Source organism: Talaromyces rugulosus, chromosome VI, assembly GCF_013368755.1.
Source record: "Talaromyces rugulosus chromosome VI, complete sequence".
Classification (NCBI taxonomy): domain Eukaryota; kingdom Fungi; phylum Ascomycota; class Eurotiomycetes; order Eurotiales; family Trichocomaceae; genus Talaromyces; species Talaromyces rugulosus.
This window is the reverse complement of record NC_049566.1, coordinates 3,813,543-3,827,006: the sequence shown is the minus strand read 5'-3', so window position 1 is coordinate 3,827,006 and position 13,464 is coordinate 3,813,543. Positions and strand designations below refer to the sequence as shown.

The window sequence follows — 13,464 nt, the reverse complement described above, 5'->3', positions numbered from 1 at the left end:
ATACCCGAGTCACGGGCTCGTCGTATCACGTCACCGCCAGATCCACCGCCAATCAATCAATCACACACAGAAAACCAAACGTCAGAGCGTCGTCAAGAAGGCCAGTTGCCTCGAGTCAGTGCCACGCGGGTATCTTTTCCTGTACAGATACATGTATTGAAGGCTGGTATAGTATATTAGATGTCGAGTGGACGTCCTGTCCTCTAGCAAGCTGAAGATGCGAACGAAGAGTTTTGGCTGCAGACAGTAAAGACCAACAATAAATCTCTGTATTGCGTACTTCCCCAAGCAATTATTATTGCTGGACTCTGGCGAGACTCAATGGCCACAGTCTAGAATTCCACAGCCAATACTTCTCCGTACTGGTAATAATCAATAGTTCCTAGACCGTTTGGCTCTAGCATCCGCCGTGATCGCTCACTAGTTAGTTAGTTGCCAGCAAGTGACTATTTAAAAGGAACCCCAAAAGACCTCGCAGCGAGCACACGATCAAACTTCAAGGCCCTCCGAGTGTTTCCTTGCGAGTTGCGTGCGCCGGGGCAATCCTGTAATCGTATCCATCCATGGCGGGAGACAGATAAGCCAGCTCCGTCACTCGCCCCTCGGCCCTTCCTTGCCTGCTCACAGGTACCCCCCTCCACTCTCTCTCTCTCTCTTTCTCTCTTCCCCTACGCCTCAGTATTCTCTTTCCTGCGTCTTTACTTCGGGCCTCAAAATTCTCCTCTACAACAGACCATGTGCTGACCAGCTGTGCCCCCTGCTTGTGCGATCCAGTCTTTTCCCTCGAGTCGCACTCGCCGCATCCGGACCACCAGCGACCATCGAGTCGGTACCATGGCCTTTGAACAAGGTACTCCGGACAGAGTGCCCCAAGACCAGCCAAACCCTGTGATTGTCGGCCCCGGTCTGTCCGCCTTGGGCGAAGGCGCATACAAGAAAGCCTCCACTGCGACGCCCGCGGTCGTCGCCGACGGAGCGGTCAGAGACAACACCCCGTCGTACTTCTCCGACGTGCCTGGAAAGGGGACCACCAGCACCAAAGATGCCTACGTGAACTCGTCTACGAATCCCGCACATGCTGCCTCAGGCGACTCGTCAGGTCCTGCTCTTCTCCGACGACTCAGCCTGGTGGGAGGTGCCCACCTGACTCCCGCAACCCCTATGTCGAATGCCATGGCCGACCATCCTGGCCTCCAATTGACGGGCAGGATTATCAGCGCGGCTTTTTGTATTCCATACAAAGTCGTCCATCATCCGGGCGCCGATTGGGTACGAGCGAACCCTCCTCGTCCATTTGCTAGTACCATGCTAACTAATCCTCTCTCACCTGTAGGAACTCAAACCCCGTCCCGGTATGTCCGCTTTGTTCGACTCCTTTGCCCATCTCGCTTCTACCAAGTCGGTCTGGAAGCATCTTCTTGTCGGCTGGACCGGGGAGGTGGATACGGTCGCGGACGAACGCTCTCCTTTGCAGCCTATCACGGGAAACGGCGCCAGTGCTGCGCCGCTGCCTGTGAATAAAGCTGCGGCGCCTGTCCCAGTCGATTCGACCCAGACACAGCCTGCACATCCGTTGGTTGAAGGAATAAAGCTATCTATAGACGACCGGACGCGTCTCGAATCCCAATTGCAGAATACCAGATATGGCCCGATCCACCCGATCTGGGCCACAGCGGAATCCGATGAGCCCGAGGATGATATCACATTGAACGACCAGTCCCGATGGAGGCGCTATGCCGAGCGCGAGCTATATCCTCTCCTCCACTACAAGCAAAAGGGACCCTCGGATGGACGCTCTGAGCGGAAATGGTGGGCGGATTATTTGCGGTTAAATCGGCTGTTTGCCGACCAGATTGCGCAGGTTTACCAAGCTGGGGACATTGTTTGGATTCACGACTATCACCTCTTCCTTCTACCAAGTTTGTTGAGACAGCGGATTCCCAACATTTACATTGGCTTTTTCTTGCATGCGCCCTTTCCGAGCAGTGAATATCTACGTTGCCTGGCTAAGCGGAAGGAGGTCCTCACAGGCGTTCTTGGAGCAAACATGATTGGTTTCCAAACTTACTCATACTCAAGGCACTTTTCGTCTTGCTGCACCCGAGTTCTCGGGTTTGATTCAAATTCCGCTGGTGTGGATGCCTACGGAGCGCATGTGGCAGTGGACGTTTTCCCGACTGGTATAGACGCCCAGAATGTCCAAAGAGCGGCATTTGGGTCCGATGAAACGGAAAGCGTTGTTCAAGGTATCAAGAAACTCTACGGCGGCAAAAAAATCATTGTCGGCCGAGACCGGCTTGACAGTGTGCGAGGTGTGGCGCAGAAATTGCAAGCGTTTGAAACATTTCTGGAAAAGTACCCTCAATGGCGAGACGAGGTTGTTCTTATACAAGTAACCAGTCCGACGAGCATGGAGGAGCAGAAAGAGGACCCTGAAAACAAAATCGGGAGCCAGGTATCGAACCTGGTGTCGACGATAAACGGTCGATTTGGATCCCTAAGCTTCTCGCCTGTTCAATACTACCCTCAGTATATTTCTCCAAAAGAGTACTTTAGTCTGCTGCGCGTCGCCGACGTTGGGCTCATCACCAGTGTTCGTGACGGTATGAACACGACGAGTTTGGAATATGTGCTCTGCCAGCAGGGCAACCACGGGCCTCTAATTCTATCAGAGTTTTCGGGCACCGCGGCAATGCTGCCAAGTGCAATTCACATCAATCCCTGGGACATGAGTGGAGTCGCAGCGGCAATCGACCGGGCCTTGAGCATGAGCGACGAGGAAAAGGCAGACCAGCATAGCAAGCTCTACAAGCACGTCACATCCAACACAGTGTCGATGTGGTCGCAGCAATACATCCACCGCCTACTCACCAATTTGTCTTCTTTTGACCAGTCAATCGCTACCCCGGCTCTAGACCGATCCCAGGTTCTCAAGCAATACCGCAAGGCGAAGAAGAGACTCTTCATGTTTGATTACGACGGAACGCTTACTCCGATCGTCAAAGACCCTCAAGCCGCCATCCCATCAGACCGCGTTCTACGAAACATTAAAAGTCTGGCCGCTGATCCGAGGAACGCCGTGTGGATTATTAGTGGGCGAGACCAGGCCTTCTTGGACGAATGGATGGGCCACATCCCCGAACTGGGACTGAGCGCAGAACACGGCTGTTTCATCCGCAAACCGCGCAGCGACGACTGGGAGAACCTGGCCGCCCAGTTCGACATGGCGTGGCAAAAGGACGTCATGGAAGTGTTCCAGCACTACACCGAGCGTACCCAGGGCTCGTTTATCGAGCGCAAGCGCGTGGCTCTCACCTGGCACTACCGCCGGGCCGATCCAGAGTACGGCGCGTTCCAGGCCAAGGAATGCCGCAAACAGCTAGAAGACACGGTGATGAAAAAGTACGACGTCGAGGTCATGGCCGGCAAAGCCAACCTCGAAGTCCGGCCGACGTTTGTGAACAAGGGCTTTATCGCGACGCGCCTGGTGAACGAGTATGGCGTGGGGCCAGGCGAACCTCCCGAGTTTGTCTTGTGTTCAGGAGACGATTTCACAGATGAGGGTGAGTTTCTCTTTGTTTTCCTTTTGAAGGTGGTTTTTACTGATATACAAAACAGACATGTTCCGTGCCCTCCGAAACTCTGATCTTCCAACCGACCATGTCTTTTCCGTCACCGTCGGTGCCAGCTCAAAACAGACGCTGGCTAACTGGCATCTCCTTGAACCAGCAGATGTGATTGCGACGATTGGAGCGCTTAATAACAGTTCGCTCGATACGGAGTATTAAACTTTCCTTCCTAAAAACAAAAAAGAAAAGACCTCTAGAGAGAAAGACTTTTTTTAGACTTTTCATTCTTTATTTATATTTTCTCTTTGTTTTTGTTTTTTTTTTTCTCTTGTTGTTACATGTCGTTTGCCCAGATATGTTCGATTGGACTGGAGGTATGAGCCTTTATTTTTTTGTTTCTGCACGGTATTGATACAAATGTTTGAATTTTAGTTGCATTGCTCAATGCTATATATAGCTAGCACACAAACCGGAGTCGACTATTTTATATTTTTTTTATACATGTATGGTTTTTATTGTTGTTGGTGGTGGGTTGTTGCAAATGTTTATTTTTGTTATTGAATGAGAGGTATACATACATACATACAGATGAACTCATTCTTGGATAATTTTACTTCTTTCCCTTTCACTTCATGGAGCTGGTATCAGCAGATGAAGGTCAAGCTTTCATGGTGTCTTGGGGGTGGTATTATTACATGTCAATTGGTAGTGAATGATTGATTAATTCATGTACTTGAAACCTGACTTTTTAATGATAGTTGCAATTTGATATGATCTGAATTGATTTTGATTTTGATTTTGATAACCCCCCTAAAAAATGTAGTAATCGTCATGACCACTTTCCTCTCGACAAGAAAAGAGTATGTAGTAATTAAATACATAAAACAGCGTCTCGTTGTTGAAAGAACCAAGAGCGAAAGAGAAAAGGGTAGCAATTTTGAGAGTAAGAATGAAGAAATTATACAGTTAATAGTAAGAAATTCGTCACTGACAGGTTCAAAGTCGTGTTTTGCTTAAAAAAAAAAACGAACAAACCGAAAGATGAAAAAAGAAAAGAAAAACAGGTTTCCCACAGGGATAGGAGATAGGTAGAGAGGAATATAAACAGGATTCATGAAATTATTATTTACAAAAAAAAATTGATGATTCAAAAATTCGTCAGTCGTCAAGTGGAAGAAGTAATGGCAGTCAGGTCAAGTGGCAGGGGTAGGATCCTCGCGAGAAGCATACAGTTTCTCTCGCTGGCCCTTGGCCGCCTGTAAGCAGTCGATATACGTTCGAAACTTGACAATTTCTCTCAGCAAATAAGACGATTTGCGTTCCCAGTTGGCCATGGCCTTGGACGAGTTTGGATGGCGCGGCGAGAAAGCAAGCATCATGGCGGAGCGCAGTTCGTTGTGCTTTTGCAGCTCGTCTTCGACGTTCTTGACGTAAGTTTGGAGAGCGCCGAGTTGATCCGGCTCAGTCAGGCTGGATGCGCTCATTGTTTGCTGCGGTGGAGTCCAGTCGCTCAGGTGCACACGATCTGCAGGGAGCTTTGCTCTGATGCTGCCACCGCTCTGTTGGTCCAAGGAGCTGCGGATTGAGCTTTGGATGCTGGGGCGTGGTCCACCGGTGGAGTTGATGGTGGGTGAGCGTCTGTCCATCTGGACAATGGCGCTGTTGATGACGCTGTCGCCCCAGCCGTACTCCATGTTGCTGACTCCACCTACCAGGGGTTGTTTGGACAGTCGAGCACTCCAGTAATTTGCCGTCGTAACAAATTCCTTCACAATCTCGGCTGTGCCGACTTGAAACAAATGCACTGCGCCGGTAGGCAGACTAAGAGCCCACACATGCGGACGTGACTTTGAGTAGCCCGGGGGAGGTAAAGCGCTCGCAATGGTCTGGCGGAGAAGGAATTTCCAAACTTCCTCTGCGTTTTCCATCCAGTTTCCTCCTCCCACGACGCCGCCGCCTCCGTTTTGTCGCTGTTTCGACTTCATGCGCATCGACTTGCTGTTGGCATTAAACGAGAAGAGCCGCAGCCATCCGCGTTGGATGACAGCGAAACATTCGTTCCAATTGCGGTCCTTAGCACGCTTATCGACAGCCTCAAGGTGCTGCTTGTGTTTAAGACTGCCTTCTTTGGCCCATGGAGCTCCCGCAAGTTCCAATGTTTCGTCTTCGAGTAGCGGAGCATTTGTTTCAGGATCATCGTAACTCGTAATCGAGTGTGCCGAGTCCTCTCGGATAATCGCATGGCTGAGTGCATTGGCAAACCCAATAGACTGCTGATAACCACCACCGCGAGGATATTCGGAACCAAATGAGTCTACCGACATGGAAGTAAGGGTTTTCCCAAGTGAATACTTGCTCCATGTACTTGACCCTGACGGACTCCAGATAGACGATTGGTCGTCCAGGCTGGTACGACTCGAGCCTAGCGTTGATGATGGATATAATCGAGCTCTTGACCGTGGCTTCGATGCCCACCTTCCTGCAACCGCTCGTGAATCGGTAGATCGGCCACGAGGGATGATATCCGAACCGGACTTGCTGAGCACACTAGGACTGCGACGAAGAACATTACCGGTAGCCGAAGGAGGTGCAAGACCCTCTTGTTCCACGGGTGCATTATACAAGGGAAGACGTTGCTTTTGGATAGAATTGTAAAAGTCTTTCAAGACGATCTCAACTTGAACCTCCCATGCTTTGATTGTGCCTTGGAACGGCGTGTTCACCAAAGCCCCAGAGGAACCAGACTTCTCCATTAGGACGGAGCCTCTTTTGGACCTTGTCTCTCCTTCGTTCGAAGGCATCAGCTCAGATGAAGGTAGAGTAGGAGATTTGTATACTGAGCTCAATTGTCCGCGAGATTTGGTATTACTCGCTTTGATTGTCTCAAATCCGTCAGGGGCGGCATCGGACGCCACGCGATTGATCGTCGGCAATGTGTTGCGTACAAACTGGGATCTCGTCATTTTTGATTCAATATCTGCCAGGTGCAAGTCGGTATTGAGAAGGAGCAGAGAATAGCAAATGGTATGAACCACATCTATATCAAAATTAGTCACATTATTGAATCGAATATCTCAAATGGATAAACTCACCGACGGCTTTGAATCCATGATTAGGATTGCATTCACACCACCTGGTAGACAGGGCATCCAAAACTCTGTCGACCTGCTGCGTCTCTCCTTTCAAGGCGATCTTTGTACAAAGACTTCGCAGGGCGGCCAGGATATCCATATTAGTCCAATTATAAAGACTCATGTAAGCCTTTCGCACCGTGACTCGATCAACGCTTCCCAACCAGGACGCTGCAGGCTCATTGCCTGTTATTTCTTCTTGGTCCTCAAAGAGTTTTTGGGCCAGCTCTCGATCTGCAGCAGTAACTGGATCATCGGTAATTTCGACTTCAACATCAGTCGATTTTCCTGGAGATCCTTCAACTACGTCATGGAATGACTCAGTCATGATGATTGGTGTCTCAGTTAATGGAGTGTTCGATGCTGTGTGGTATTGCGATATTTCGGAGGCGGACATATTCGGGTCTACTGGTAAGTCTTCGCGCAAAGAGCCACGACTGGAAGTGGCCGAGGTATGGAGGAAGCTGGTGCCCGGGGTTTCGAGTTGTGGCAAGAGATTTTTTGACGCTTTTGGCGGTAGTTTGTCATCGATACCGAGTGCATAGGAGCTATGATCCAAAGTGCCGCGAGGAGCAGGGCTCGTCTTGGGTCTCCAATCTCGCTGGCCATCCGACTTGCTGCTAGCTTCAGTTGGACTCTTACCGACCAAAAAAGTGCCGTTATTGGGGGTCTGAAGGTTGAGACTCTGTTTGTTTTTCAAAGCACTCTTCTTGGCCGAACCATCCGCGGTGTGAGTCAGTCGAGCTGCATTGCGAGGAGGGGGGTCTCCAGGGAAAGAAGTATCTGAATCCCCAGTTCCCCTACGCCCAAAGCTTCTTGGGCTGTCATCCGGTTGGTCTTGGGAGCTTTGAAGTGTCGGGGAAGGTATAGACTCGCCCAAATAAGGGTCCATTACCTGGCGAAGGCTGCTCGCCGGGCTAGGTTGTCCTTGCATGTCGAGCGCTTTCAGCGTATTAGGGGCGAGAATCAATGGCGGAGGAGTATGGTCAACCACTGACTTCTTCCGGCGACGGAAGAAAGATGGCTTCTTAGACACTACCGGATGTTTCTCATCTTGGCGGGGCTGGTTATTCGAGGGAACGCTGGGCCTTGTTGGTACCTTTGCGGTTTCAGTCGGCGGCGTTTGATCGGGAGTGGTCTTGTCGGGAGTAGGGGTCTTGGACGACCCACCAAAAACTCGTCTGAAGAAGCCAGGCCTTTCCTTGGCCTGAGGTGACTCGGCGGATGTAGGCGTGGGCTTCTGATAAGAAACCGCGGGACTAGGCGCAGTCGGGTCAATTACATTCGACGGCAAAGGAGGTGCTGGTTCTTGGTTTCTGATAGTCGAAGTTCCAAGCGTCTCGGAATGGCCCTTTCGGGTAGCGACGCTCTTGGATGATTTGTTGCTGTTGCGGCGAGACATAGCAGGAGTTCGCGGCTGAGGGAAGTTGGCAGGTATCCCTGACAGGTCGCGTGGTAGGTCTCTTCTAGGGCCAGCAGGCACAGTTGGGGTTGGTGCCGCTTCCAGATCATCTGTTGACGGCCGTGAGTCAGTTGCGGGGTCATAATCCAAACTCGCGGAGCTTCGTTCGTTGTATTCAGTCACGTTCTCCCCGATAGTGGGTTCATAATCAGTACTAGAGACGCTATCTATACTTTGTTGCCGAGTCGAATGTCCAGAGTATAGATGCTTAGCACGAGGGCCCTCGGTGGGCTCATAGTTCCTAGAACGATAAGGGGCGCTGGTGTTTTCTCCAGTGCGTGAGCCATCATAGTGACGTTGGGGAATTTGAAAAGCGGAGCCATTGTTGCTTCGAGGGCCGGCAGAACGAGGCACCGAGGGATAATCACAAATGTCTTCGTGGTATGGTCCGGAGGATGCAGACGACGAATAGGTATGGCCCCTCAAGCGACCAGAATCGGGAAAACGATTGGCATCATAGCGATCGGGTTCGGGCGAGCCGCCAAAAAAGCGAGGCTCAGAGAACAATGGCGAGCCGGGGACGAATTGGTCTAGCGAAAGGAGCATGTTGTCAACGACGGAGGTCCGAGTGATATGCTTGGGCGACAATGCCAAATCGTGTGGATCCGGCTCGTCTCCAGACTCGCTCGGGCGGCTTGGTTCGACCGGCGTGGTATCTTCGAAGAATGTCTGAGGGTACGAGGGGCGAATATCCAAATTGAGAGACTGCGGCGATTTTTGCTTCCGGACCAAAGACGGCGGGGTGTTTGGGGGAGAGAAGCCTTCATGGCGATTACGGCCGTGCCTGGGACTCCCAGGTGCCGCTACGCCACGGCGATTTGGCGGCCGAGGGAATTCGTCCATGACCATTGATGTCGTTTTTTATGTTGTACCGAGACAGAAGAGATGCGAGCGAGAGACGTCAAAAACAGGAGACAAAGTGAAGGACCGGCGGCGATGGCGCGAGGACAAAAAAACTCAAGGCGACGAGGTGACAACGACGCATGAAGACACAGGCTGCTTATTGCATTGCTTGTCGAGGGGAGGCATGCAGCGTTTCGCCAGCATGCAACACGGAAGACAGCAGATGGCCGGCTCGTCACAAACGAAGATGATGCTGCAGACGGGTTGTTGCAGGCAGCGACAGGCTCTCGAGCGTCGGCCGAGGGAAAAACAGGGAAGACGACACGAAGGAGCGAGATGGAGACGAGAAAGACGAGGCAAAGACAAAGACGGCGATGAAGGTGAAGATGGAGACAAAGATGGAGACGGAGATGGGGAGCGAGACGAGCGCCGTCCGAGCAATGTCAAGAGTGGAGCCGCCCTTTAGTCCGCTCTCCTGGCCCACCGAGTTAATTATTCTGCAACTCCCTTATTTTTTTTTTCTCCCTCTCTAAATCCCCCCCCTCCTTTCTCTGCACTGGCTTGATTAGCCTCACGCCCCAAGCCAGCGCTAGCCAGGGATCCCATACACGCCGTATCGCAGGCTAGCAGGGGGTGTCAGCGACGCAAGGGACCACGGCCGCTACTGTCCACGTTGTCAGCGCTCAGGGGCAAATCGCAGCACACAGACGCAGTCCTGCTGCGCACAATTGGCTGCCACCGGGCCTTGCTGGATGCCTCACATCGGGGCTATTTTGACTTTGGACTCTGGTGATGACAGTTGGACTCCTCTAGGAATGCAGCCTCTGTCTTCAGACCGATCCTTTCCGGAGAATTTCCAGGGTTCTTAGTCCATACTCGGTGGGTTGATCGATAAGAATCCAAAATGTTATCTCACATCGTAGTACGACAATTCGGCCCTCGACTCCTCATGTGAGCTGTATCAATCAACTGGTCTCTGCGTGATGCAATGCAGAGCGGTGCTCAAAAATTTGCCCTCCTACATTAACCATGGCAAAACGTAATTTACCCTGCTGCTAGGAGAATTCTCATCGATTTCCTCCAACAGGCTACGTACGTTACCGATCGATCGGACGATGCGGCGCAGCGAGATATTATGATTCTAACCAACTACTAAGCAATGGTTCGTACCTACCTGCTGTGGAGTTCGTGACTCAACCACCTAGATTGAGCACGGACAATGATACACAGGATGGATGCATCACAGACCTGGATCGATCAGTGGATAACAATTCCTCAACTCCGGAAAGCTGAAAAAACGCCGACTTGCCTAAACCGGGAGCAAGCCCATGTCTAATGACCTCAATAGAATCAACATCGAGGGCTAAATTCGCGCTTGATCTGCACGATTTCACTAGATTGAAGAGATGTCTGATGGTCTCCTGCTAAAAGTACCGAGGTACTACTTAGGCTGAACTTTGTCGATGGGCTCAAGGCTGAAGACCCACCTCCAGGTATCCGGATTGGCCGATTGTGATGGATAAACCAAGCGAGCAATGAAACCAGTCAACTCGATGACTGTTACCCATGACAGTTGAAAGGAAAACCTGTACGGTGACTAGACTGATTTGATACGTATCCCTGTACTCCTCATATGCAGTGTAGAGTGAATGAGACTGGCCTGTCTTTTTTTTGGCAGCTAGGGTACATGTCGACTAATTGTGGTGTAGATCTAATTTCATTTGGTAAGAACATTTGGAGTCGCCAGCCCACACTTGTATAAAAACTACATGTACCTAGAAGTACTATCCAGCGGCCTCAAGTGTTGCATCAGACATGCAGATAAGTTGTTACCGCAGGGTGGCCTACACCTGCATCTGTGCTGACCAAAAGATCTTTCCAAACTGGGAAGAAAGAGCTGACAAAAAACCATTAATAATCAGTCCATGCTTATTATTACCACTGTTCTATTTCTCTCCTGTCCTGACTTTTCTTTCAATCGATGATTGTTAGTGTGCACACTGGACAGTCCGGACTATCCCAAAAAGGAAATTTAAAACCCGGGGGGCACCCATTGGCATTTTGCATATCCAGAAGAATCTCATCTTGCGCATTATATACAGATGGCTATGATGAATTAATTGAGCTTTTATTTTTCTAGTTCTTTCTCGTATTTACTGCCATTCAATGTTGGTTCGATTGGTATGGGAAGCCCGGCACTGTAGATATGAACACGCAGCGTGGATTATAGTTGATAGTCGGAAAATGAGTATTAAGTTCCTTTTTATAGGTAATATTATTAATAATACAAATTTAACGGTTGCAGAGGAGTTTTGAACGTGGAGATAATATCATTTATTCGATGTTGCTCGTCAATCATCCTCCGGAAAATTCATTTCCTAAACGGGAAACAATTTTCCGGTGATGAATTGCAAATCACCCAAGCTATATAAATAAACCTCCTAGCAGTATGTGACAGTTCAATTATCAAACTTTCACTAGCATCTTTCGTCACGACAAAAAAAAACAATGGCAGGGGAGAAGAGAGACGAAGAAAGTGGCCAACAACAGGTATGTCTCGCTGACATCTTTGAGATATGCCGCTAACGAGCTATAGCTATATGGACATACCACCAGTAACAGCGAGAAAACACACGATCTCGAACAAACCACGCCTTCGCCTGCCATGCCCGATGAGAATCCATCAGATCCGAATGAAGTCGACTGGGACGGGCCAGACGATCCACACAACCCACGCAATTGGCATGCTTGGAGACGGGCCATGCTCGTCGGGGTAATTACATGTGTGGTTTTCTCAACGTGAGTTAGTGGTACAGTGTCTAATTTCACGATGTCCCGATAGCTAAAGCTAGGGTCCTAGATCTATCGCCTCTTCGGCAATTGCCCCGGCCGTTCCTCGGATCTTGAAGGAGTTCAATTCGAGTAACGAAGAAATTGGGACACTGGTTGTTACAATCGAGGTTGGTTGAATGAACAAAAAATTGAGGAGAGGCCTAGTTAATAAGTCATTTCTCTAGCTGCTGGGCACCGGTGTAGGCCCTATCATCATGGGACCCATGTCCGAAGTCGTCGGCCGCCGCATCATCTACAACTGCGCGAATATAGGCTTCAGCGCATTCTCGATTGGATGTGCCCTCACGCCGTCATTGAGTGGACTAGTCGTGCTACGGTTTCTGCAGGGTTGTTCGGCGTCATGCTCTCTCAACAATGCCGGTGGAACGATTTCCGATCTTGTGCCTGTTCATCGACGAGGGTTGGCCATGTCTATGTATACAGTAGGCTTCTTGCTAGGTCCGGCGGTTGGCCCTGTTGCTGGGAGTTATTTGGCTGCGGCGGCAGGATGGCGATGGGTGTTTTGGCTATTGTTGATTGTGGTGAGTCTTCCTGATGTTCTAGGGAGACGTCTTTGTGTGTTGATTCTAATTGATACAGAACGGAACCATGGGAATACTTTGCGCCACCACATACCCAGAGACATATGCCCCCGTCATACTCGAACGCAAAGCCAAAAAGCTCCGAAAAACCACGGGCAATCCGGATCTGTATGCCAAAGGCCAGCGTCAACTCCCAGCCAGCGCTGTGCTCAAACGAGCCATCAGTCGTCCTGTCAAGATGTTCCTGTTCTGTCCCGTGGTTACAGGTCTGGCCATATACAACGCGGTCGTGTATGGATTCACGTACCTTCTCTTCTCCACCTTTTCCGTCGTTTTTCAGGGCCAGTATCACTATGGTGAGGGGAAACTTGGTCTAGTGTATTTGGGGCTGGCAATTGGGTTTTTGGTCTCGTTGAGTATTGCCGGTTTTACCAACGATAGAACACACGCGCGTTTGAGTAAGAAGCATGGCGTGGCAAAGCCAGAGTAAGTCGTTGTCCACAACATTTGAATGGCTACTAACCACAAAAAAAAAAAGATACCGCCTAGATTCGTTGATCTATGGGGCGATTGCAATTCCCATTGGGTTTTTTATCTACGGCTGGACGGCTGAAAAACACGTCAACAGTGCTGTTCCAATTGTTGCAACAGGCTTGGTCGGGTTTGGAGTCATGTTCACTTTTGTGAGTCAAATTACCACTCTATATCTCAAAGTTCACTTTATTGGCTAACTTTCTGTTGTTCTTTGAAGATTCCTTTCAATGTGTACATGATCGACGCATACACAAAGTATGCTGCTAGTGCAATCGCTGCCGGTAACATATTGCGAAGTATATCTGCGGCTCTCCTGCCCCTGGTCGGTATTCCGTTGTATGATAAGCTGGGATATGGCTGGGGGAATTCACTTCTGGCTTTTATATCGCTGGGACTGGGTGCAATGTCTCTTCTGTTTCGCAAGTATGGAGAAGAATGGCGGGAGAAGTTTTCGGTTGAGTTCGATTGAGATGTAGGCAGTGTCCTGGTGGTGTGGCTCTCGCTGTGCAATAGAAGTTTAGATCTAGAGTGAATAATTTATGCAACAAGTT

General features: G+C 50.0%; 4 protein-coding genes across 4 annotated transcripts; 3 read left to right on the top strand and 1 right to left on the bottom strand.

Annotated features, from left to right (window-relative positions):
* Positions 1-834: 834 nt before the first annotated feature.
* Positions 835-3,788, top strand: TRUGW13939_11611 (uncharacterized protein; the record flags this gene model as incomplete). Its single annotated transcript, XM_035494717.1, has 3 exons — positions 835-1,269; positions 1,334-3,563; positions 3,619-3,788. 3 exons carry the CDS (start codon positions 835-837, stop codon positions 3,786-3,788), a joined length of 2,835 nt encoding a protein of 944 aa, XP_035350610.1.
* Positions 3,789-4,762: 974 nt separating this feature from the next.
* Positions 4,763-9,011, bottom strand: TRUGW13939_11610 (uncharacterized protein; the record flags this gene model as incomplete). Its single annotated transcript, XM_035494716.1, has 2 exons — positions 4,763-6,606; positions 6,662-9,011. The coding sequence occupies 2 exons, from the start codon at positions 9,009-9,011 to the stop codon at positions 4,763-4,765; spliced, it is 4,194 nt and encodes a 1,397-aa protein (XP_035350609.1).
* Positions 9,012-9,228: 217 nt separating this feature from the next.
* Positions 9,229-9,471, top strand: TRUGW13939_11609 (uncharacterized protein; the record flags this gene model as incomplete). The annotated part of the gene is made up of 1 exon (XM_035494715.1): positions 9,229-9,471. One exon carries the CDS (start codon positions 9,229-9,231, stop codon positions 9,469-9,471), a length of 243 nt encoding a protein of 80 aa, XP_035350608.1.
* A 2,042-nt stretch (positions 9,472-11,513) lies between these two features.
* Positions 11,514-13,382, top strand: TRUGW13939_11608 (uncharacterized protein; the record flags this gene model as incomplete). Its single annotated transcript, XM_035494714.1, has 7 exons — positions 11,514-11,555; positions 11,602-11,804; positions 11,866-11,965; positions 12,023-12,379; positions 12,438-12,865; positions 12,918-13,062; positions 13,131-13,382. The coding sequence occupies 7 exons, from the start codon at positions 11,514-11,516 to the stop codon at positions 13,380-13,382; spliced, it is 1,527 nt and encodes a 508-aa protein (XP_035350607.1).
* Positions 13,383-13,464: the final 82 nt, after the last annotated feature.